Below are 25,635 nucleotides of genomic sequence, written 5' to 3' on the forward strand. Positions count from 1 at the left end.
TCTGTCATATGAAGAAAAAACATTCATGCTTTGGTAGAAGACACTCCTCAATTATCACTGATTTTTTTTTTCTTTAGTCTTAGGCTGCCATGCTACAAAGACTTCTACACCATGCCCTGCAATGCTGTCATTGTACAGTGATGGCAAGGAAGTAGATGAATGACATGAAGAGTCAATTGAGTTTCTCTTTGAAAGAAACTATTACTGATTCTGATACTGGTTCTTATCCACATGTAGTTATCCCAAATAAATTTAATTTGAGTATTCTTTTTAGCTAAAAGCCATAATCCCAATTATCTATTTGTTTTTTACTATACAAAAGTCTTTACAACAAATATGTAACCTGCAATGTATTTCCCACTCCCTTAATGCTAATCAAAACCCCAGCATAGGACAGAAAAACAAGTATCACAAAGAGTCTCCTTACTTTGAGTTTCTGGGCTTCTCCTCTCACTTTCAGCAGTTCAGTTATAGAGTCCACAAAGCCCTGGTAGTGAAAGTTGCACATTTTCTCAATTTCTCGGTCATGATTGCGGATGCGAGTTTCAAGCTTCTCCATGAAGCGTCCATGCTCCTCACCATCATAGACAGACCTTTAAAAAGTGGCATGAAGATTACACCAGACTTAATTCTAAGAAATAGAAAAAGAATTGCAAATCCAGAAGCAAATTTATTTGGAAATTAGATATTAAAGTACATAAACCACAGAGTAATCCAATTGTATTAATATTGCCCCAATGCTAGATGAGTATTTTTTGGAAAACTCAAAGTTTTGCTTCCTTATTCATTCAAAAATATTTAAGTGTTTGACAGTATTTATCATAGAATTCTCATGATAAAATGAAAGGACTGAATTACAAGTCCTTTACACCTTTCTTTCTCAATTAAATTAATCTAGAAAAACTCAATTTTGGACACACGACTCAAATTATTCTATGACTATACCCAAGAAGCTGACACTGCTAGAGAAAAATCACATAGCTATGCCGGTTAGACTCAGTTCAGCTATATAACTACAAATCTAAATTGGGTATAACAAATACCGCTAGATAATACCATAACTAAATCCATCTCCCACAACCAACACTGCCAAAAATCACTTTGTAGTATCCAAAATAACTATGTGTGAAAACCTTACTTTCTCCTCTCTTCAAATGCCCACCCCCTCATTCTCAGCTGCTGATCACAGGAAAAAAAAAAATATTTCTTCTTTCACTAAAATCAACCACCCTACTTCCATCTGTAACTTCTACCCTGTCCACCCTCCTATAACAATGGGAAAAGTATTTCAAGCTCTTACCTACAGTTAATCCTTGTTGTCTTAAGAACATTACTCCTACAATTACTCTTTTATACTTCCCCTGAAGCATATATTTCTCCCACTCTACTAAATCATCCTGAGTATATAACATGACTTAAAGAAATCTGTCCTTATCTACAGATTTCCCTCCAGGTACTGTCTTATTTTTCTGCTCCTCTTCCCAGCAAAATTCCTTTCCACATCCTCATCTCTCAATAGCTAGCATTTAGTCCACCTAACAGCAGCACTTTCTTCTTGAAACGCTCTTTTCTCTAGACTTCAATGATACCACACTAATGTGGTTTTTATCCTTTCACTGGCATGCCTTCTCAATCTCCTTTCTGGGCTCTTCCTCCTCTATTATTTTTCTCAATATTCCTAAAATCTCTTCTCTTTTCTAACTATGCTCTCTCACCTATCAATCCTAATTCCATGACTTTAAAATACCATCTATATAGTGATGACTTCCTTCCCTGAGAATTAGACTCAAATATCCAGCCACTATTTAAGAACTTCGATTAGATTTTTTAAAGCCGTCTCAAATTTAACACAGGAAAATATCATCTATCACCAAACTATCTCCACTCCCAGCCCTGTTCCTCCACCAAATCTCCCTGCCACTGACCTACCCCATCACAACTTAATGACACTATCTGTTGACCAAATCAAAAATCCAAATCCAGGAATCACACCTAATCCATCTCTTTCTATCATACATCCCATAAACCCTATCCCATCTATTAATTAGTCCTGACAACTATACTTCCAAAACACTTCTTAAAACTGACCACATCTCACCTAAAACTGTCCACTAAAACCCTACTCCATATTTGTATCACTGCCACACTGGACTAGTGCAGTAGCCTCCTGAAAGTCTCCATTCTCTACTCCCTATCTGCCCCATTCCACATCCCAATGCAGACACTCGCCACATAGCAGATAAAATTATCTTTTAAAGCAATAATTCAGATGTTATCTCCCTGCTTAAATCTCTCCGAAAGCCTCTCTTTACAAAAGGAATAAAAATCTTAAATCCACGACCTACATGATTCTACATAATCTAGCCTCTGACTGTCTCTCTTATCTCATTTCTCTCTTCTCTCTAGTTTCCACCCCTAGTTTCCCTCCACCTTCTATACTCCACCTACACTGGATTTTTTTTTTAGCCTATTCCTGTCTCAAGAATTTTCTTTTTGCTGTTTTTATATTAGTAAAGCTTGTCCCCTATATCTTCAAACAACTTTTGCTTTCTCATCACTCATAGTTTGTCTATCTCTCCCCCTATTCCATCCAAATTAGACTATAACTTCCAGAGCAAGAACTTTGTCTGCTATATTCACCACTGTACCTCTAGAATAGTGCTAGGCAGGTAGTAGGCAGTAAGTAAAATCTGTTGACTAAATGAATGACTAACATCTCTAAGATTTCTTTATTCTCTGAAATTTGTTCAATGCATAAACGTATTTGCTCATTACTAACATTTTCTGGTTCTATCATCATTTATAGGTACTGAATCGCGACCTTGAGCCTGTGGATCAGAAAGCCTGTGGATCTCTTAGCAGGTCAGTTCTACTCTCCAAAACTTAGTAACCATAGACAATACACATACAATTTTGGCTTCCAGTAAAAATTCTGAACACTTTAGAAAAGCCAGGGCAATCTAGATTCAGTCTCCTTCCTTTGAAATAAAGGGAAGAGATCTTCCAATAAATTATAAACAATCCCTGCTTTGAAGACACACTACAGAATAACCACTTGCCTGAAGGAGCTATTCAGAATACACAAGACAAATTACCATTGATATTTCAACTAACCTCAAATAATCGTAACTTTCCTCTTTCAAAGGAAAGGTAAAGAACAGTTTCCAAGTAAAGACACCAATATTCCTTGCCATTTGAACAAGAGGAATAACCACTGAAAACTCATCAATCTAAATGGCATAAGCAGATATTATCATATTAGATAACTCTTGGTTTCAAACTCAGTTTATATCTTGAACAAGTAATATTTCTAAGTAGTAAATCTATTTCCTTCTAGGTAAAACTTTTCATTTTTTTTCCCTCCAAAGAGCTACATTACTATCACAAAAGACAACCTCAAGAAAAAAAATCTGAAAGTTAAGAAATTTACAACATGTTAATAACGACTCGCAAGCGCCTCGGAAGCACCTTGGAAGCCAAGCAGCTTCACTCGCACGTCATCGCGAGGCCTCTCGCAGCACTGCAGTACAGGGGAAAAGTGGGCCTTGGGGAATCCGGAAAGCAGCTCACAGCGGGCTCCCTCTCCTGGTAGCCGCGCGCAGGCTGCAGAGGCAAGACTGCGGGCCGCTTCCTGCTCTATGCCACGGACAGCTACTTGGCATAGACACTGTTTCAAGGACTCCTGCTGCCAGGTGCAGCTGGGTGACATCAGTCTGCTAACACATCAGAGTGAAGCAGAATGTGTGGCTCATCTCAGATTTTAGTCATCACAGGTGGATGGATCCCATGCGTCTTTAGTAAACAAGTCACCTTTGCAGCTAGCACCAGTGCCGGCTCCACGCCACTGAACCTTCTTTAGTCTCGATTGCCTTTCCTCCATTTCTTGGTGTGTTAAAATGACTGAATATGAACCCTAAGAACTCCATGAACCTGGGCTAATGGGAGACTGCAAAAAAATGACAAAAGATCCACCAGAGGACATCTGGGGGTGGGGGGGATAAGGGGGAAGGGGCTAGGGAGAAGGGAAATGACTAATGAAGCCAATTAAAAGAAGTATTGAAATCTGCTTTCCATCCTCATTAACAATTAGCAGGGCACTGGCCAAAGTTTATACCCTGTGTTTTACATTAACAACATTCTATTTGGTCTTTGTATATTTAAGTGATGTAAGGAAATGTGTTTCAATCAAAGCTGAACATGAGATAAAGGAAAGAGATGTGGCTTTTATGATATTTAATCGCAAGCACTTTTATTGTATCTCTGTAAAATACAATGTATGCACGCATGTTAAGTGTCTTCATCCTCATGTTGCTATCTCACGTGAATTAAAAAAAAAGGAAAACATTAGGTTTATAGCAGCTACTGCATATAAATTTCCCCCTACCTCTAATTTTCAGAATGAACAAAAATATCTTTTATCTGTGATATTTTCAGAGACATTTGCTCTAGTATAGTATATTCAAACAATAAAAACTTTTTTAAAAATGACTCCCTAGCACCCTGAACTTCCTATAAAAGAAAATATAAATCAAAGAAAAGGAACATGGATTTTAGCTGCCTGACTGTGTGGCCTTGGTTTTAGCAATATAATTAGCTCTGAGTCTTTGGCCAACTCAGTTAATCTCTCTGACCCTCAGCTTTCTAATTTAGAAAATAGGAAGCAATCAATTACACAGTCTCTAAAGTATCAGCCCAGCTCTAAATCTCTACAATTCACTTCCACTTTCAAGTTCAGTCAATAATAATGTAAAGATCATACATTTTCAGACTACTGTAAACAGGTAGTTCAAAACAAGTTAATGAATTTTCTATATCCTTGTCATTAGCCCCGGCCTGTTTCTCCTATCTTAAGGCCTTTATGAATCTAATAGTCTCTTTAATTATAATAATGTTGAATAACATGAAATAAAGGTTTACAGGAGATCCCCTGAGTATCTTGAGAAGTTATTTTAAAGTGAGAATAAAATGTAAAACTCATATATTTAAAACAGGAGTTTGGGACTACATTTAATAAACTTGTGTATGCATCAGGAAATCCATGATTTCCAGATTTTATGTAAATGTTAGGTGCATAGGCAGAAGCACATACATGTAATTTTAAAGAAAACTAATCCATAGTTTCCATCTGGTTATCAAAGAGGTTAAAAACTGCTGGTTTTGTTTCTAGGTGACTACCAATAGGAAAAGGCAATTATAGATCACTACCTAACAGTTCACTTGAATCAGCATTTCGAGTACATAATCAGCCTTAGTGCAAACCGATATATCTAACAGACATAAAATGCTAAAAACACAAATAAAGAATAAATTCTGGAAAAGTCACAGACCTACTTAAGTTTAACCTAACATTGCTAATCAACAATTTACTTGAACAAGGAGTAGCTTCTCCCCTGCCTCCCCAAAAATGACTTAAACTAGAGAAACACTGCCATCTAGTGATGACCCATTTCTAACATTCCTTGAAATTTAAATTTGATGTGGCCAAGAGGGACTGCTTAAAAATCTAAAAACTATATTCTATACTATTTGCTGGCTAAAGACTTATAGCTATTTATTAAAATATATTTTATATAAAGTAATGTTTAAATTTCCATTTCTAATAGAAAGCAGGACCTTGAGAACAAAGTCATATGCTTTTGATGCGCTCAGGTGTGCCACAGTTAAACAAGACTATGAAATAAACTGCACCACTGGTTTAATTATCTGTGATACTCCAAAGATTATCCTAGTACCTAGAAAAAGGTAAATAAGAAGAAATGCTTGGAAATTAACAACTTTAATAGCCTATATTTTGACTCAACGACATAAATGCTGCCTTGTAAAGTCTAATTTCCAAAAAAACATCAAATAAACTACAGGTTTTTGCAAAATGTAAAATGTTTTACCCCAGTGTCTATATTCTGATGCATATCTGATGAATATCTCACTTAGATTTCATGTGCACATTAAGAGAGATTTTAACTTCTAAAATGGCACTTCAGGAATTTCATTCAACAAATATTTATCATTCGCTTGCTAGAGCCTACATCAGCTCAAATCTTTTTGTCAGAAAAGAAAAATAATATTATGAGCATACGTTATCTCATTTAAATCCTATGCATCTTATAAATTAGACATTATTCCGATTTCATAAATAAGTAACCTAAAGCCCAAGAAGATGAAGCAACCTGCCAAATTCACACAGCTAGAAAGTGTCCTCTGCAGAACATCAGTCTGTCATCTCCTTTTAGAGCAGAGAAAGCAAGGAAGTCAAATGGAACCTCTAAAACGTTAAGGTCGGATGAGAGAGAGAGAGAGACAGACTTCTACTTCAAGATGAGTTGGTTACCTATTAGTTATGCCTACACAACAGCTCTTCCATCCTTCTCCCTGTTGGAAGAGTCCCAATTTACTCTGGTATTTCACCTTCCCATCCTGCTGCAGGGGTAAATACTAATTAATCTGTAAACCATTCATGGTAATTCCATTCCCTTTGTCAGAAAACAGTTAACAGGTGACACAACTCTCACTGATGAGAAGTAAAGAGAAGACAAGGAGAATCCAAGAAACAGTTTTCTTTCTTGATTTAGAAAAGAAACTGCTTTTCCTACTTTGGGCATCGTCCTATCCAATGATTGAGGATACAACAATCATACTAATATGAGCAGAGACTGCCAATAATCTGAGGATGGAAAAGGGAAAATTTGGGAAACACCTGGGTCTTTGATGATGAAAAAATCCTGAAACTGTCCTATCTCCAGACTTCATGTTATGAGAGTTAGTAAGTTTCCTATTTTAAGGGAAATTTCCTATTTCCACTTTCCCTTGGTATTCTGCTGCTTGCAAAGAAAAGTATTCTGTTCAGTCTCCAAAGATAGCAGGCAAATCAAAGAAGAACCAACAGCAAGTCAAAGTCTACACAATGCTAAGGAATCCTGTTCCTAGGACCTACACTGCTCTTCATTTTACTTACGGTTTAGTTAAAAACTGACTCCCATTCACTCTTCAAATCTCATTTTGCACCTTACTTTTTCTGGGAAACCTTCTCTAAACCACATAGACCTTGTTTCTGTGCTCCTTCACTGTCATCAATGCCATCATAGAATTTATTAAACTATATTCTGATTGCCCATTCACTTAGCAATTTCCCCGTACTAAAACACTAATCTCCTTGTGGGCAGAGACTGTGTTTTGCCCATTTTATCACCAGCATCGAGCACAGAGCTTGACATGAGAGAGATCCTCATGCATGCTGAAGATGGAGAAAGAGAAGGATAGGAGACTAAGTAATGGGGATATCTGATTGTCTGAAAGAGGGATGCAAAAGAGAATCACATCAAACAATGTTTATCTACTGAGATGTTTTCAGAACCAGGGAGAACTTCAAGATACAAAAGACCGAACAATCTGTTTTTTGTTTTTAATTAATCCAAGAAAAAATTCCAGAGTTTACTGTGGTCTTTTCTTTTCCACATATATGTTTTTTAACTTCGGTCATGGTTTTTAGTCTTGAAACATTGTCTTCTCATTAAGCTCCATAAAAGCATCATCAGTATTTTTGTTTATTCCAAAAGTTAAAAATAAAGTGGAAAAACAGACTTGAGCATGATGTTGAAAGAGAAATTGCAGGAGGTCAATAGAAGTTTAAAGTCCCCTCCCTTCCTCACTTTGGTTTGTCTGTCAATGTAATTCAGACCTTACTATGGTAATTTGGATGCTCTAAGTGCATAGAAGCAAAAGCAGATCACCATACATCACCATCAATGATAGCGGAAGCATATGCTAGTTAATGACATCTAAGCTTAGAAGATACCCAAATGCTTCTGTACTGCCACAGGAGATCAAATATATTCAAATCCTTTTTCACCCTTGCAGATACCAAGGTATCCAACTGACTTCACCAACATAGACCATGCAACCCAAAATACTGCTGCGATGGAGAGCTCCCAAAAAACAGAAAGGGAACCCCACACTTCCATGATGGCTATTTTCAGAGGGATAAAAACAGGGTGGAGAAACTTCCAATGGCACCTAGCCAAAGAGCCTACTAAAAGCCTGGTATTGGTTAAACAGCACAGGAAAGTGGAGAAGGGGAACTCATCACAAAATATTACTCAAATCAATAACAGAATATTAATGAAAGCAACGAAACGCCAAATGGAGGATATGGAGACTGCCATAACTATTACCATGATAATGTCATACTCTTAGAACAATTAATCACCGTAACTGAAGACACAAAGGCACTACAGGATATGTCAGTGGCTTCATTTTGGTCTGTGTATCAATTTGTATTAAGTGCAAAAAGATTTATTCCATTGCTGCTTTCAGTCATGGTCATGAAATCTGAGAGCTAAAAGTTAAATTACAGATGTTGCTGCCAAATAAAAATAATCTACCTACAGCCTGATGATTCCCACTGAATCTAACCTGGGAAACTGCTGAAAGCAGCAGTAAGTAATAAAGTTGGTATATACAAGGTTATAACTAACATTGGTAGATTAAATCTAGTTTCATTGCATGGAATTCAAAGTGTCAAGTTTAACACTTAAATATGCAGAGTTGGAGCTAAATGAAACTAATGATTCACTTACTGTCTACCACCATCGTAACAAGTCTCAATCTAGCGTATGTTAGTAAAACTCTTCAAGATCCTTTACAAAATATATTAAGTATTTAAATACTCTGAAGAACTATGTAAATATTTAAAAAGACTGCATCCTAATTGAATAAATGCTCAGTCTTCACATTTAAAATGATTATTATGGTTCCAATGACAGAAATCATAAAGCCATTAAAATAGAAAAACAAACCAATGGGGGTGGGTACTGGAAACACTTAAGTGAACAGTCTGGTCTCCTTATGTAAACAGATTTAATGTGGGCTTAACAAAATTAGACCAAAGAAGTTTTCCAGAATCACTAAGTCAAACTATAATAAGCATAAGTGAAGTCATTTATAGATGTGTATGTTGTATATCATATATGTACATACATGTGTATACATTATATGTAGATACATATATGTTACATAGTGTATGCTATATATGTGTATATATATGTATGTGTGTGACATACACACATATGCACAAAATACACACACACTTTTCTGATTTTCTGAGAATGAACCAGACTTGCCAACATCACACGCAATTCCTGGTCCAATTTCATCCAGTCAGTTTGTTTACTGACACTTCATGGCCAAAAGTAACCACAATTTAAAACCTTTTAAGTCTATAAGCAATTAAGACTCGTCCAAAAAATTATAGAACACAGTAGGCAAAACAGGGTGAAGTTCCACAAATAATATGGAAGATTGGATATAACTTGAAAAACATTTCTTTTATTTTTTTCCCCCTCTTTAATCTCCCACCCCCTTCCACCCCTGACCTATGGATGTTACCGTTTCCTCTTAAGAACTGGATCTCTAAAGGCGGGGCATCTCCTCCCACATGCTCGCGGCGTGCACCCAGGGCCTGGCGCACCTGGGGGCCAAGCCCGTGGCTCTACTAGGGCGCAAACCCAGTACCTTCTGCATGTAAAGCAGACATGCTAATCACTACACTATGGAGCCACCCGAAAAATATTTCTAATACTAAACTCCTAAAACGTCTGGATGAAGCCTCTGAAACTTTTATTAGTGTACAGCTAAGCAAAAAAGAAAACATGGAAAATCTCCAGAGGCTAAAACAAAACTGGAATTGGAATCCAGATTCTCCAATCCCCTATAACCTAATACTTCTATTTTATAGCCATGTAGAGAACAGGAGACAAAGCATAGGGCCCACAAAAGGTGGGGAGTCCAATGAGAGGCCACCAAATGAACAAAGCCAAGATATCCAAGGGCTAAACCCTTAGTGAAAGATAAAGTAGAAAAACTCTTCCCCATAAAAGGAAACTGCAAAAAATCTACCTGTCTGGTACTTGGCTTTGAGGAGGAGGGGGTAAGGGGAAAGAGGTTCCCATGATAATTTGAAGCCATAAGCTAGACTTCTCACAGAAGGGAAGCCCATATTCATAATATTAATACTATCTGTGTGGTCCGAGTTACCTCAAATGGAGAATTTATTGTAAAAGTAGTGCCAGTCTGGTTGTTAGTGCCCCCCAGAAAATTGACTGAAACAAAGGCAAATCTTCCCTAGAGCAGCAGTCCCTAACCTTGTTGGCACCAGGGACCGGTGCTCCTATGAGAATCTAATGCCTGATGACCTGAGGTGGAGCTGAGGCGGTGATGCTACCACTGGGGAGGAGTGAAGCTTCACTGGCTTGTCCACTACTCACTCACCTCCTGCGTGGTTCCTAACTGGCCACAAACCAGTAAGGATCTACCACCCAGGGGTTGGGGTCCCCTGCTCTAGAAGAATACAGCTTAACCCATACTTTCAAGAATTCTCACAAATAACATTCCTTTGAGCTGGAACTCAAGTATCAAGAACCACAAAACACGCAAGGAAACAAAGCACATTAAACAAGAATCAACAGAAACATAAGTAACAAAATCAAATGTAAAAAGATTTAAAAATAAATACATGTAAATTAAAAATTAAACGTGTAATATCTTTAAAGAATATAAGGGAATCACAAAAATAAATAAATAAAACTGGAGAGGATATACAGAAATTTTAGAAAAGTTATAATAGTTGATATTTAAAATTTAATAAATTGGAAAGGACAATTTGACTGGGAGGTATATATAAAACTTACTCAAAACGCAGCACAAAGAGACAAAAGATGAAAAATATCTTAGTCTGTTCAGGCTGCTGTAACAAAATACCACAAACTGGGTAACTTAAAAACAACAAAAATTTATATCTCACAGTTCTGAAAGCTGGAAGTCCACAGTCAGGGTGCCAGCATAGTCAGGTGAGGGCCCTCTTCTGGGTAGCAGACTTGTATCCTCACATAGCAGAGGGGCAAGCAAGCTCTCTGGGGCTTCTTTACAAGGGCACCAATGTTATACATGAAGGCTCCACCCTCATGACCTAATCACCTTCCAAAGGTCCCACCTCCTTACACCATCACCTGGAGAATTTCAAAAGCCTTTCAATAGCATTTCAACATATGAATTTTGAGGGGACATAAACATTCAATCTATAGCAGAAAATATTAAAGAAGGGTTAAGAACATGTAGATCAGGATGAGTTTAATGAGAACTCCAGTAGAAAATAAACAGGTAATATTCAAAGAAATAAATGAGAATTTCCCGAAATGATAAAAGACACAAGAAGTTATCCTCAAAATAAAAAGAGAATTCTAAAAGCCTTACCGAAAGTAGTCTCCCAAGACAGGAAGAGCAGCGTTGTTACTTCTATCAACATTTAGAACTGGCTGCCTATTTATTCATTCTCCTCATGGCTCAACTCCAGTTAGCATATAGAACCTTATTCTAACAGAGCTAATTATACAAATAGAAGGACCTGTATCACCATCTAAACATTTGGTATATCTTTTATAAATTCATTCTTCCACTACCTATAGTATCTATTTCAAACTGTTGCTATTGTCTTTAAGATCCCAACCTTGATCCTGCATCTTACTTTCACAACAAATGACTTTGCCATCCGTTTCATAAAGAAAATTCAGGCTTATTCGGTATGAATCTTCTCAATTTCCTACATTCCAATATATAAGTCTATATCTCTGTCTACCCTTACATGTGTGCCTTGCTATCTCAATGAAATAGATATCCCACCTCAATTCCAGATATCCCAGACTCATTCTATGTTCTAAAACTCTGATTTCTCCTCTATGCAGGAATGTTACTCCACCAATACTTTTTTTAATTTCTGTATTTTCAAATGTTTCATTTCAATTGATTTCTTTCTCTTAAGAAAACATGTTCTCTTTTTTTTCCTTTTTTAAAAAAAAGCCTTTTTTTTTCTTTTTTAAAAAGGTACTATTAAATTAAAATCTCTCTTCTGATAATTTTCCTTCTGGCATCCTTTCTCCCTCTTTTCTCCTTTCATAGTTAAGATCCTTAAAAGAGCACTCTATACTCATTGCCTCCATTTCTTCAAATTGGACTTATTCTTCAACCCAGTATAACCTATTTCTACCCATACCACCCGAATGAACCTATTTTCGCCAAGGTCAATAAAAGCCTAGTCAAACCAAATTCTCATGCTTCAGTTCATCATTTACTTGACTCTCCTTTTGTCTGTGCCACTGCTAACCATTCCCTCTTACTTAAATCTCTACTCTCAGAGCTTCCATTACATTTGCTTCTCAGTCTCCAATAATTCTTCCCTCTGGCCCTCAATACCTGCTTGGCCTTCGTCTGCTCTCACTCTTCATATGTACTCCCCCAGAGATATCATCAGTACGTCAGCTTCTACTATTAATTAAACATCTTTGGTTCCCAAATCAATAACACCAAGTCGCATCTCTTGTCAAATCCTATAAACCTCAATTTCTAACCACCATTCAACCTCAAAAACACCTCAAACTATGCATGTAAAAAGCTGAAATCACGAGCTTTCTACCCAAAACTATATGTCCCTCCTACATTCGCTATTTCAAATGAAAGTACCACCAGCCACCCAGTTACCCAAACTAGAAATATGTAAGTTAACCTTGACTCCTCACTCCCTACCTCACACCTCCCTCCAACTAATCAATCACCAAGACCTATCAATTCTAATTCCATAATGTCTCTTCTCTGCTTTTCTTCCTCCATATCCTCCCCCATCTTTTCTCATCTCTTTTCTTATTCTTTAACAATCCATTTTTGATACTTCTTTCACAGTAATCTTTGAAATGAAATCCTCCTCTCTCTCTCTCTCTCACACACACACACACACACACACACACACAGCCACTTTAAGATTAAGTCCTGCCTCAGAATCAAGTCCAAAGTCCCTAGGATAGTATAGAAGACCCCTTCCATATAAGATTTATATCTGACTATTCCCCACATTCACCCTGTAACTCTACTTCAAGTTCCTTGGGTGTATTATGCAGTCTCTCTGCCCAGAATCTCCTTATTATCACTTTACCTGGCAAATTCCTACTCGTCCTTCAATATTCAACTCAAAACTCCTATAAAACCTCCCTCTTTAGTACAACTACAAATTGGTATAGAAGCTCTCCTCCTTACTAACTAGGGAGAACCACAGAGAGCTTAAACTTGCGCTCTCTGGAAGCATTTACAGCAAACAGGATTGTGAGTTGATTCTCTGAATATTCATATTGAAGGTTATTTTTTTCCAGTTACTGATATGCTGATATTAGACATCTTTTCTCAAAAGAGGCCAATTTCATCTACAATAAAAATCTGCTGCAGTATGAAACAGTCTAGTTTTTTAATGAGTATGTTTAAAAATCTATTTTAAAAAATGAAGAAGCACAATCTGTTGAAGCACCTGGCCCCTTCCTTGATAAGAAGTGACACAAGAAAACCAGTACTCCTGCACAGCCCCGGTGTCCTCATTTACCACCTGGCCCTCATTTTGACACTGTGCGAAACTGAACTGGCCATGAACCTATGAAACCATGTGTAGTTTGAAGTAAATTTCACCAGAAATACTATCATTCTGTTTTGCCATAAAGTTTGTGAACAGATGCCTAGTATTATCCTGTAACTGAATGGGAACCACCACTAATGACATTCACTGATGGAAAATTGAGTTGATACTCTTTTGTTTTGAAATGTTTATGTGTTCATATTTCTGAAAATGTACTACAGTGAGCACTCTACACTGTAAAGATTTATTTACATGTCTACCTCCCCTACAGGACCATGAATTCCTTGAGGGTTTACACCTGGAACAATACCTGTATCCCACAGAAAAGGGGTTATAAAGTGACAAAGGTCCTAAAGCGGTGCCCAAAAATGTTTCAACATTTAAACTTTCTCCAAAGACAAGCACTAGAGTTAATAATATTCTTACTTAAAAAGTAAAGACAACTGAGAGGGGGGAGGGGAAAAAAGTAAAGTCAAGTTCTAGCAATGGAAATAATTTGTACTTCAGCTAAAATGCTAAATAGAAAAAGAAAGAATCAGAGGAAGAAAAGGAGGAACTTAGAAGGTTCAAGGAAATCTATTGTAGGAAAGAAATGTCTGGGAATAATTTATTTCCCTAGCTCTCCTCTAACCTCCTCTGGAAGCTAGGAGCAAGAAGATGATTAAATTGCAACAAGACCTGACTCTGAAGGGAACTGGTGTTTCTGGCCCTTGTAGCCAATAGAAGGGGGAGGGTGACAACAGTCCCTAAGGGCTTTTAGAAAAAATTGCTTCCAGGTGGAAATTTTTTATGGTACCGTGCAACCTGGATCCATTTTTTTGCTTTCCTTTTTAACTACTGATGATTAAACCGTGAGTAATCAGGCTGCAACAATGGAAACAGATAGCTCCCAAACATCATGGTTATATGCTCCAAATTACCAAGTTAACTCTCAAAAGAGAAAAGAATCTGTTGGCAAAGTCTTTTTTTTTTTTTTTAAGGGGGAGGGCGGGGTAGAGTCTGTTAAACATTTGTATTTGGTAGAACATAAAAGTAGTCGAGAACTCTATCATAATGATAAACATCAGTCTCATACTAAGATTAGACAGTGAAATACATGGTCATATAGAGCTGAACAAGGGGCAATACTAAATATCCTGTTACTTAGCTATTTTTCATTATTTTGACCTGGATTAAGTGTTCTGTTAAATGGTTATCAAGGGGGTATGCCCAGAAATCCTACCACACATCATATGGGACAGCTAAATGGATTTATAACTGATTATTGTTCTGAAAAAAGTTTGAGGTGTACGTCTAAGTTTATGATGGCTCAAGAAAATGAGGGGGGAAAGTTTTACAGTACTCATAAGAAAAGCATAGAAAACTAGAGGCCAATCATTCAACTACACAGCAATTTAATCTAGAAAATCTTACTATACCAATATCATCCAGAACATTAAAGGATAAATCCAACTCAAAATTATAAAATAATATTAAAATAAGCACTTTAAAAATATGTACCAAGTCCTCTGTTGAACATTTTATATACACTAACTCACTTATTGCTCCAAAATAATCCTACTGAACCTATATTAACCAATGTCACCTCAATAAATTTAATTTAAAAAAATAATAATCCTAGTGGAAGAGTTATTATTATCAGTTCACATATGAAGCAACCTTTCTGATATTGCCACTACACAGAAACATTTACCTTCCACAGTTTGCTACAATTAAATCAAGGATAAGATGAAAGAAAAAGGTTAAATGGGAGGAAGAGGAAGATGCAACAGAGGACAATGAGGACAGGAAGGAGGGAAACACCAAAATAACATGAATGGCAATGTCTGGATAATATAATCGTGACTTTTTTCATTCCATGTTTCCAGAACTTTATATTTTATTTAAATAAACATGCATTGCTTTCATAATTGAAAACAGAAATATATTTAAAAGAGTTTAGAATAGTACCTATAATTGAGGGTATAATTTTTAATAATTATTAAAACATCAAATAAATGTAAAAAAATTAGGATAAGAATTTCTGCTCACAACCTATCCCTTACAAACCCAAGAAGCAATTGTCACTGGTCAGAATTTTTAAAATTCAGTATCTTTTCTATATTCTAACCTTTTCTTATTATTAATCATAATCTCAAAATGAATTTAAAACATACATGTATTTGATATCCTGAAATTCTTAACTTGAAAATTGATGTAGCAGCTTCCTACAGCTTTTCCATTGCAACTATAAAGCCCATCAATTAATGTTCTTTCATTATCCTTCAAATGGGATGGGGAAGAGGTGCCTCGGTGGTTATGATGGAACCTGTGATCTATTACTAAAAACTTGATCTTTGAACTGGAAAAGTTAGCCACTTTTCTGTTGTGTCCTATCCCACTAACACGATGTGCAAAGAATTCCCTACCAATACTATGAAGCTATTTACAAAAAAAAAAAAAAGTTCATGTTTTAGACAATAATAAATCAGGACACACTTCTCCTCTCACACCATGAGTGCCATGTTTCCATTTTTTCATAGAAGCATTTGTTTACAGACAGTATAGACTAGTGCATTTTAAAGATCCTTCTTTAATATAAAAATGTACAGAAAAAAATGAAACTTCCAGAGGATCCAGCTCAAACTCACAGAAATAAGTTCAATTTTTTCTAGGTATCTCCATCACATACCTGTCCAGCTTCTGCTGAAACATCTCTAGTAAAAGGAAGTTTGTTACAAGGCAACCAATCCTATTTCAACAGCATTGCAAAGTTCTTACACAAAAATAAAATTTGGCTTCCTATAATTTTCACCATTTAGCTTATTTTTGCCCTCAAAGGATCACTGAGAATAAGACCTTGATCCCTCTCTTCCCTTCTCCAAACTAAACGATCACAAATTATTCAACTATTCCATATATAAACAGCCTTTCGATTCAGGTTTTTTCCCTCTGGACATATTCCAGTAGTCAACATTCTTAAAGTATAACAAAACAGACATATAGCAAGCACAGTGGTCAAGAGCACAGGCTTCAAAGCCAGACTTCCTGGATTCAAGTCTTGGTTCCACTACTTATTAAATGTGTGATCTCGGACAAATTATTAAACTTCTCTATACTTCAGTTTCCACACCTGTAAAAATGCAGATAATAATAGCCACCACTATATAGTTTTGTGAAAATTAAATGGCATAATATAAGTAAAGCATTCAAAACAGTGTCTGGCAAACAAAGTATACTATAAAGTATTAGTAATTTTAAAATCAAGTATGGTTACACCTGAAAGTTACTGGATTTTGTTGACCAATGTCACCATAAAAAATAATAATAAATTTGAGAATAAATAATAATTAAAATAATAATAATAAAAGAAAGCATGGTCAAACTAGAAAAATAAGCCACATCTTACTCAACTTCGTTACTCAGCTTCCATTAAAACAGCCTAACAATAATGCTTTAGCAGTTCTGGCCGTCATACCATGCTGAATATTAAGTTATGTGAAAGTCACATACATAAGTCTTTTAATTTGTTTTTATATATTGCTATACTCATTCAGTTGATATTCTGAATCTACAACTTATTACCTATTACAATTATAGTTCATTTTTCCAGTCTTCTGAGATCTTTTGAGACAATGATTTTGTCATTCCATGTTTCTCTTTGTTAGGTACAAGATTATTGTCACAAAAGAAAATTCACTATGGGGAAAGGCAGAAGCCCAAGCAGTTCTCTAGGATCTAAGAAAGGAGAACCCTGGAAAACACCAACAAATAAAACTGAGATTTCCTGGTTCCATTTTAAGAGAGAAGAAGGGACTGTTCATCATATGAAGTCAAGTAGAAAGCTTGAAAAAGTTAATGTTCAGTCTTTAAAAAGTCCAGGATATAGAAGTCACCAACCCTACTTCTTCAGCCAACATTCAGCCCTCCAACTGCTTCCAACTGATGAGAACTTGCCATGAGCCAAAGCATTTAACGTCCCTCCTCTCTAAAGGCACAGTGGAAACAATTCCCCAGAACAAAGGAGTTGCGTCAGCAAGCTCCCTGCTCTTTCAAGTTGTAGGACAGTTGATTCACACCATGTGTCAGAGAGAAACACCAGTCAGAACCAAGTGAGATAAATTTAAGCCTCCTGAGCTGTTTAATATTAAACTGTAATAAGTCATCTTTACAGAAAATTATAAACAAAATATTTTGTTTACGCTCCCTCTCATGTGCTCCTTCCCTTGAAAAGAAATTCTAAGGCAATTCATAATTCCAAGGTCACATATGTTCCATCAAGAAATTATTTTCAGATGTTAACATCCAGAACCAATGATTTGGATCATACTCCCAAAACAATGCCCTGGCACATCACAATCAGCCTTGCTATATAGTCCTTTGTGTTCCAACATAGAATTACTTTAGTGATGGTCATGGTCTTTGATTAAGACGTCACTTCTGTCAACCGTCTCAAAATGGAGTCCTCTTAGTATCCATTCTAGTCAATTATTTCACTTTATACCTAGACCAAGAAATCAAACATATGTTCAACTACATAAATGATACTAAAGTGATTTTATTTTTAATACTCTGAAAGATAAAACTAAAATCTGAAACAATGTTGATCTACGTGGATTTATTTGAAAAAATGGTTCTAAAACAATCAAAAGAAAATTTAACTGATACTAAAACTCAAACCATAAAATTAAGATTGGGAAAAGACTAGCTTAACATGGTAAGAGACATCTTTCTGAAAAAGAAAGGTCACTATAACTGCATGATTGGTTCAATATACAGAATTAAGAAATTACAATGGATAACTGTAGGGAAAGTAAATTGCCTTTCTTTTAGACATGACCCAATCATTAAACTTTGCTAGATATTTAGTGCATATTTTCAGGTAGTTTTGAGGTATGGAAGAAATAAAGATTTCAGTATCCTTCTAAGTGAAGGGACCCTATGCATCACTCCAGGCTCTCTGGAATACAAGAGAACTATACCACACAGCAGTACTAGACCACAGGCAGCCACAGCCCTGCCAAAGCCTAAATTAGCCAGTTCTGTCCCAGATTAGATTAAGGAACTCACTGCCACTCTATCTGCCCTATAAAAAGGGGGGTGGGGAAGAGTGGCTAAACCTTCTCTTAGAGAAGATAAGGTGATCTAAAACCTCCACAATTTTTTTTTTTTTATCACCATTCAGTCCAAAATTACCAGGCAGGCCAAAAGAGAGAAGCACATGATTAAAACTCAAGATCCACAGATGATCCAGATGTTGAAGTTATCAGAAAAGAACTTTTAAATGGCTATGATTAATATGACAAGAAATAAAAGGGAAAAGATGAACAATCTAGATGAAAAGATGGAGAATTTTACCAATGCCTTGAAATCTGTTATTTAAAACTGAAGAAAAATTCATGAGCGAAAAATACAATTTTTTTTTATAATTCTTTAAGAACTCTATAGATAGTTTATCAGTAACAGAGGATTATTGAACATAAATCAGTAGCAAATATTCAGATTGAGGCATAAAGAGGAAAATAAAAGGATGTAAACTACAGAAGAATTATGGAATATAAAACATATGGAACATAGTTGAGAGGCCTAACACAGCAGTTCTCAAATTTTCTGGCCTAAGAATATTTTCATACTCTTAAAAAGTAGTGAAGTCCCCAAGAACGTTTGTATATGTGTTTATATTTATTGACATTTTCCATATTAGACATTAAAATTCAAAAGAAATTAGAATACACAAGTATATATTACATTACCATTAAAATAATGATGTCTTCACATGTCATACAATCTCTGGGATGCTACACTATATCCTGCAAGAATGTGAATAAAAACAGCTAATAACATCTTAGTGATATTATGAAAATACTTTTAAATTTGTGACTCCACTGAAAAGGTCTAGTCGTTCTGTAACAGGGCAGAAGCAATATTGAAAGACATCAGAGTCAACCATTTCCTAATCTACAGTTTCAAGCCCTACAAACCTCGAGCAGAATAAATGCAAAGAATACTATACCTAAGTACATCATAGTAAAACTGTGGAAAGCCAAGAACAAAAGAGAAAATATGAAAAGAAAAACACTAAGAGTTGACTTTTTAACAGAAAAATAAGTCAACAATTGAATGATATACTGAAGTGCTGAAAAAAAAAATAAACTGCCAGCCTAGAATCCTAAAACTAGTAAAAAAGAGAGGGAAGAGGGAGGCAAGAGGAGGTAGGAGGAGATGACCTTTAAAAATTAAGGCAAGCAATGTAAAATGCTGTATCGCTATGGAAAAGTTTGGAAATTTGTCAAAAACTTAAAAATAAAATTACCATATGATCCAGCAATTCCACTTCTGGGTATATACCCCTAAAAAATTGAAATCAGGGACTCAAAGAGGTACTTATACAACTATGTTCACAGCAGCATTATTCACAAGAGCCAAAAGGAAGAAGCGATCTAAGTGTCCATCAACAGATGATAAACAAAACATGGTACGCATAGAATGGAATAATACTGATCCTTAAAAAGGAAGGCAATTCTGACACATGCTACAACCTGGATGAACTCTGAAATCATTATGTTAAATAAGCCAGTATCAAAAGGACAAATACCATATGACTCCATTTATATGAAGTGACTATTGTTAGATTCATAGAGACAAAGTAGAATGGCAGCTGCCAGGAGCAGGGTGAAGAGAAGAATGAGGAGTTATCGTTTAACAGCACAGAGTTTTAGTTTGAGAACATGAGGAACGTTCTGGAGATGGATGATGGTGAGGTTGCATAACAATATGAATATATTTAATGCCAATAAACAGTACACTTTAAAATAGCTAAAATGATAATTTTTATGTTTTGTAAAATTTATTGTACTACAATTTCAAAAGAATTAAGATAAAATAAAGACATTTTCATACAAACAAAAAAATGAAAGAATGCATCAGTAGTAGGCTTGCACTGAAAGTAATGTTAAAAAAGTTCTTCATGCAAAAAGAAAGTAATCTCAGAATAAAGCACAAAAATGTAGGAGGAAAAGAAAATCAACCAAAAAAAGGTAAACATAAATGAACGCTGACACTACAAAACAATAAGGATAACGTCTTGTGGGCACTAAGTGATATACAAAATTAAAATTCATGACAGAAATAGCTTAAGAGGTAGGAGAAGGTAAATTAAAGTGTTATATGATCCTAACAGTGTCAAGGAAGCAATGAAAGTATTAACTTATATTACACTCCAATGAGTCAAGGATGCATGTTGTAATCCATAGGGTTCGACTCCTAAAGATTAGAAAAAGAAGTAACAATGGACATCCAAAATATGTATCAGGAAAAGAAAATCCTGTAGATAGTACTAAAAATCCTAAAATTTGTATGCAACCACAAAAGACCACAAACAACCAAAACAATCTTGAGGGGAAAAAAAAGCTGGAGGCATCATGCCCCTTGACATCAAACTATACTACAAAGCTATAGTAATCAAAACAGTAGGGTATTGTCACAAAAAGAAACACATAGATCAATGAAACAAAATAGCCCAGAAATAAATCCATATATATGATCTATTAATTTACAACTGAGGAGCTGAGAATATACATGGGGAAAGAACAGTCTCTTCAATAAATGGTGTTGGGAAAACTGGACAGCCACATGCAAAAGAATGAAACTGGACTTCTATCTTATATCATGCATAAAAATTAATTCGAAATAGATTAAAGACTTGATCATTAAAACTAAAACTATAAAACTCCTTGAAGAAAACATAAGTGCCGAGCTCCTTGACATCAGTCTTAGCAAAAATAAATAAGTGGAACTACATCATACTAAAAAACTTCTGCACAGAAAGGCAACCTATAAAATGGGTGAAAATATCTGTAAATCATATATCTGATTAGGAGTTAATATCTAAAATATATAAAGAACTCATACAACTCAACAGCAAAAAAAAACCAAAACACAAAAAAAACCTGATATTAAAACGAGCAGAGAAACTGAATAGACATTTTTCCAAAAAAGACACACAGTTGGCCAACAGGTAAATAAAAAGATGCTCAACATCACTAATCGGGTAAATGCAAATCAAAACCACAATGAGATATCACCTCACACCTGTTAGAAGGGCTATTCTCCAAAAGACAAGAAATAACATGTATTGGTGATGATGTGGAGAAAAGGGAACACTTGTTCACAGTTGAATAGAAATTGGTGCAGCCACAATGGAGAACAGTATGGGCGTTCGTCAAAAAATTAAAAATAGAATTACCATGTGATCCAGTAATTCTACTTCTAGGTAATCATCCAAAGAAAGTGAAAACAGTACCTCAAAAAGATATATGCATCCCCACATTCTTTGCAGCATTATTTACAATAGTCAAAATATGGAAACAACCTAAGTGTCCACTGTTGAAAGAATAAAGACTATGTGGCATACACACACATGTCAGCCATAAAAAATAAGAAAATCTTGACATTTGCAACATGGATTAACCTTGAGGCATTATGCTAAGTGACAGAGAAAGTCAAATACCACATGATCTCACTCATATGTGGAATTTTTACAATAAAATAAAAACAACCTTACAGATACACAAAACAATTGACTGCTGCCAGAGACAGGAGGTGGGGAGTGGGGGATGAGCGAAATGGATGAAGGAGGTCAAAAGGTACAAACTTCCAGTGGTAAAATAAATAAGTAATGGGGATGTAACATTCAGATGGTCATTATAGTTAATTTACTGTATCACATATCTGAAAGTTGCTGAAAGTAGATCTTAAAGGTCTCACTACATAAAAAAAAAAAAGAAAGAAATTATAACTGTGTGATGACAGATGTTAACTAGATTTATTGTGGTGACCATTTCACAATTTATACAAATATCAGATCATTACCTGAAACTAATACAATGTTATTAGTCAAATATAGCTCACTTTAAAAAAAAGAAAAAGAAAAAAAAGAAAATCCAACAGGCATCACTTTTTCAAAATAAGTGAACACCACAAGATACTGAAGGAAATATGAGCCAAGAATCTTAATCCTTTGAATATAAAGTCTACAGAGCAGCCATTCTTCATGTACAATAATTAGAAAATTATTGTTCATATAAGTAAGTCCTTCTTAAGACAACTGCTAGAGAAGGAACCCCAACCAAACTAGATGACAAGAGAAACTTCTACAAAAAAGATTGGCAGTTAACAGGTGAACATATTTAACTGCAACTCAGGACAAAAACAAAAACAGATTAAGAGTAACAAAATACAGTATATAAAAGTAGCATGTAAAAATTAAACAACTAATAAAAATATGAGAAAAGATAGAAAGTAGAATAAGCTGGTGGAATGGCTCATACTTAATAACTAGGAGTCAAAGCTAAGCAAATCAAGTACAGGTCTATAATCCCTAAACTAATCCCTAAGATCCCTGAAACAAAAATGTTTCATAATTCATAATTTGCCAGATTTAAAAAAACAGATATAATGCATATATCAAACATTATATGTGAGGTTTTAAGAATCCTTCTATAATCAATCACATTTCTGTTTCTGCAGCTAAATATAGGAATATTCACACAAATGGTAAATATAAAGGACATCACTATCCCACATCAACTCATGTCAGGTTTTGTTGCCAAATGAATTTAGGCAGGTTTTGACAATAAATGGTTTTCAGAGCCTTTGGGATTTTCAAATTGCAAATCAGAGAAGCAGAATTCTAGACACATCAAGACTAAAAAGGAAAACATTAAGACAATATTATTCACTAATATTTAGTGGCAAAGGAAAAGAAGGGGAAGAGTATAAATAAGTTTAGATGAAGACCAAAAAACACTATCTTTAAAAAAAAAAAAAGAGGGGATAGGGTATAAGAAGGAACTGATTTAGAAGACAAAGGAACCAGTAGAATAAAATACAATTTTTTTAATTCAAAAAATAAGAGGTGGTGAGATACTGTTTCATAGTAGTACCTTCACCCTCAAAAAAATGATTCTTTTATTTGATACTAAGTTATTTTTAAATGACTATACCCTGCTCTAAATTCCCAGGTTATTGTACCTGCAGAATGAGCATAAAAGTCACTAGGGGGCAGCAGAGCACAAAAAAATAGAATACAAACGCCAATGTAAAATCTGCTTCTAAGAGATTCATTAGATTACTTCATAATTTTTTAACTTTCATTTGGAAATAAGTTCAAATAAGTGCACAAATAATATAGAGAACTCCAGTAGAGCCTTTATTCAGAATTCAGCAAGGTGTAACATTTTTGATATTTGTTTTCTCATTCTATGTACAGCTATGTTTATTTTTCTAAACCATTTGAGAATAATTGTATACGTTATGCCCTTAAAACTTCAGTGTGTATTTATTTCCTCTCTTACCTAACTACAGTATACTTATCAAAATCAAGAAATTTATATTCATTTAATCTTAATCTAATCCACAGTCCATATTCCAATTTTGACAACCAGCCCAATAATATTCTTTATAGTATTTTCATTTCCTGGAGAGTATCCAGTCCAGGATCATGCATTACATTCAGTTATCAATGTCTTCAGTTTCTAGTCAACCTAACAGGCAGTTCTCAATTGTTTTAGATACAGAACTCCTTATATTATTAAAAATTACTGGCAACCCTAAAGACCTTTTGTTTATATGGATTATCTATAAATCAATATTTACCATATTAGAAGTTAAAACTAAGAAGTTAGAAAATATTAATTCATTTAAAATTAACAATAAACCCATTACATGTTACTATATTTAATGAAAAATAATTATATATTCCAAAACAAAAAATAGAAGCGTTTGTTTTACATTTGTGCAAATCTCCTGATGTCCAGCTTAACACAAGACATCTGGATTCTGTAACCACTTCTGCATTAGATCTATTGCAACGTGTGATGTTGGCTGCAGTATTCAGCAAGGTGTAACATTTTTGATATTTGTTTTCTCATTCTATGTACAGCTATGTTTATTTTTCTAAACCATTTGAGAATAATTGTATACGTTATGCCCTTAAAACTTCAGTGTGTATTTATTTCCTCTCTTACCTAACTACAGTATACTTAGTTATAAAAACCCAGCCTCGCACATATGTAGTTGGAAAAAATACAGTGTTTTTAAAGTCTTCTCAGATAATTTTACATATATGTATAAATTTTTAATACAACCTCAAAACACCACAAGTTTTTTATTAAAATCTATTAGTGTATCTCACACCTCAAATAAATCTTTACCCATGTATGATCTTGTAAAATCAAGTATTGGTCATTTGAAAAATACTGGTTCACTAGGTTATGCAGGGCTTCCAAATGCTGGCATATAACATTATACAATATCAAAAAATTACATTCATTAAATCACCAGACTTACTAAGGTGATCACTTCATAAGGTATATAAATGTCTAATCACTATGTTGTACACCTGAAACTATTTAATATAATATTGTATGTCAACTGTAATTTAAAAATAAATTTTAAAAAATATATATATCACCACCCAGTCTCATAAAAAAAAGCTTACAAGTACTGGCAATCTTTAGGAGGGCAAGGGTCCCCATATGCAAAAATATAAACAGGCAACAACAGTAAATCCCACATAAGTAGTGCAAATAATAAATCAGTCATTCTGTAGAACAAAATAATAAAGATGGACTTAAAAATCTAATGATAATAAACTATATTACAATATCACTATACAGCAGAATAGCTAAAAGAAAAAATAGTGACAACACCAAATGCTGGCGAGGAAGCAGAGAAACTGAATTTCTCATACATGACTGGTGAGAATTTAAAACGGTACAGCCACTAGGGGAAATATTTTGGCAGAGTCTTAAAATATTAAACATGTACCTATCATACAATTCAGCAACTGCACTCCTGGGCACTTATTCCAAAGAAATAACCAGTTACGTTGACCAAAAAATACAAAAATCTGTACATGAATGTTCATAGCTTTATCCACAAAAGCCAATGAAAGGTTCTTTCTCTGCTTAACACCAAATACTTGATGTCTTTACCACCAATTCTGATTCTCGGACACCAAGGGGGTGTCCTATCATTCAATTCAATTCTGATGCTAACTACTACAGTTAATGTGAGACTCTACAAGGTAAGACTCAGTCCTACAAGACTGTCCCCGCTTCAGACACCAGCCACAAATGAGATACCCAGGCTACCCACACTTCTGCCTGGGCAATTACGATTCACAGGATACCATGCCCACCCCACCCCCCCAA

The 25,635-nt window shown here is 35.1% G+C and overlaps 1 protein-coding gene across 1 annotated transcript in view; it reads right to left on the bottom strand.

The window, feature by feature from the left end:
* EXOC6B (exocyst complex component 6B) overlaps positions 1-25,635 on the bottom strand; it is a 517,527-nt gene that overhangs the window by 450,109 nt on the left and 41,783 nt on the right. The window contains exon 2 of the mRNA XM_039852508.1: positions 428-593. Coding sequence (XP_039708442.1) covers positions 428-593 — 166 coding nt within the window. The remainder of the gene's footprint in view (positions 1-427; positions 594-25,635) is intronic.

This window comes from Pteropus medius, unplaced genomic scaffold (assembly GCF_902729225.1).
Source record: "Pteropus medius unplaced genomic scaffold, Ma_sr-lr_union100, whole genome shotgun sequence".
NCBI classification, from domain to species: domain Eukaryota; kingdom Metazoa; phylum Chordata; class Mammalia; order Chiroptera; family Pteropodidae; genus Pteropus; species Pteropus medius.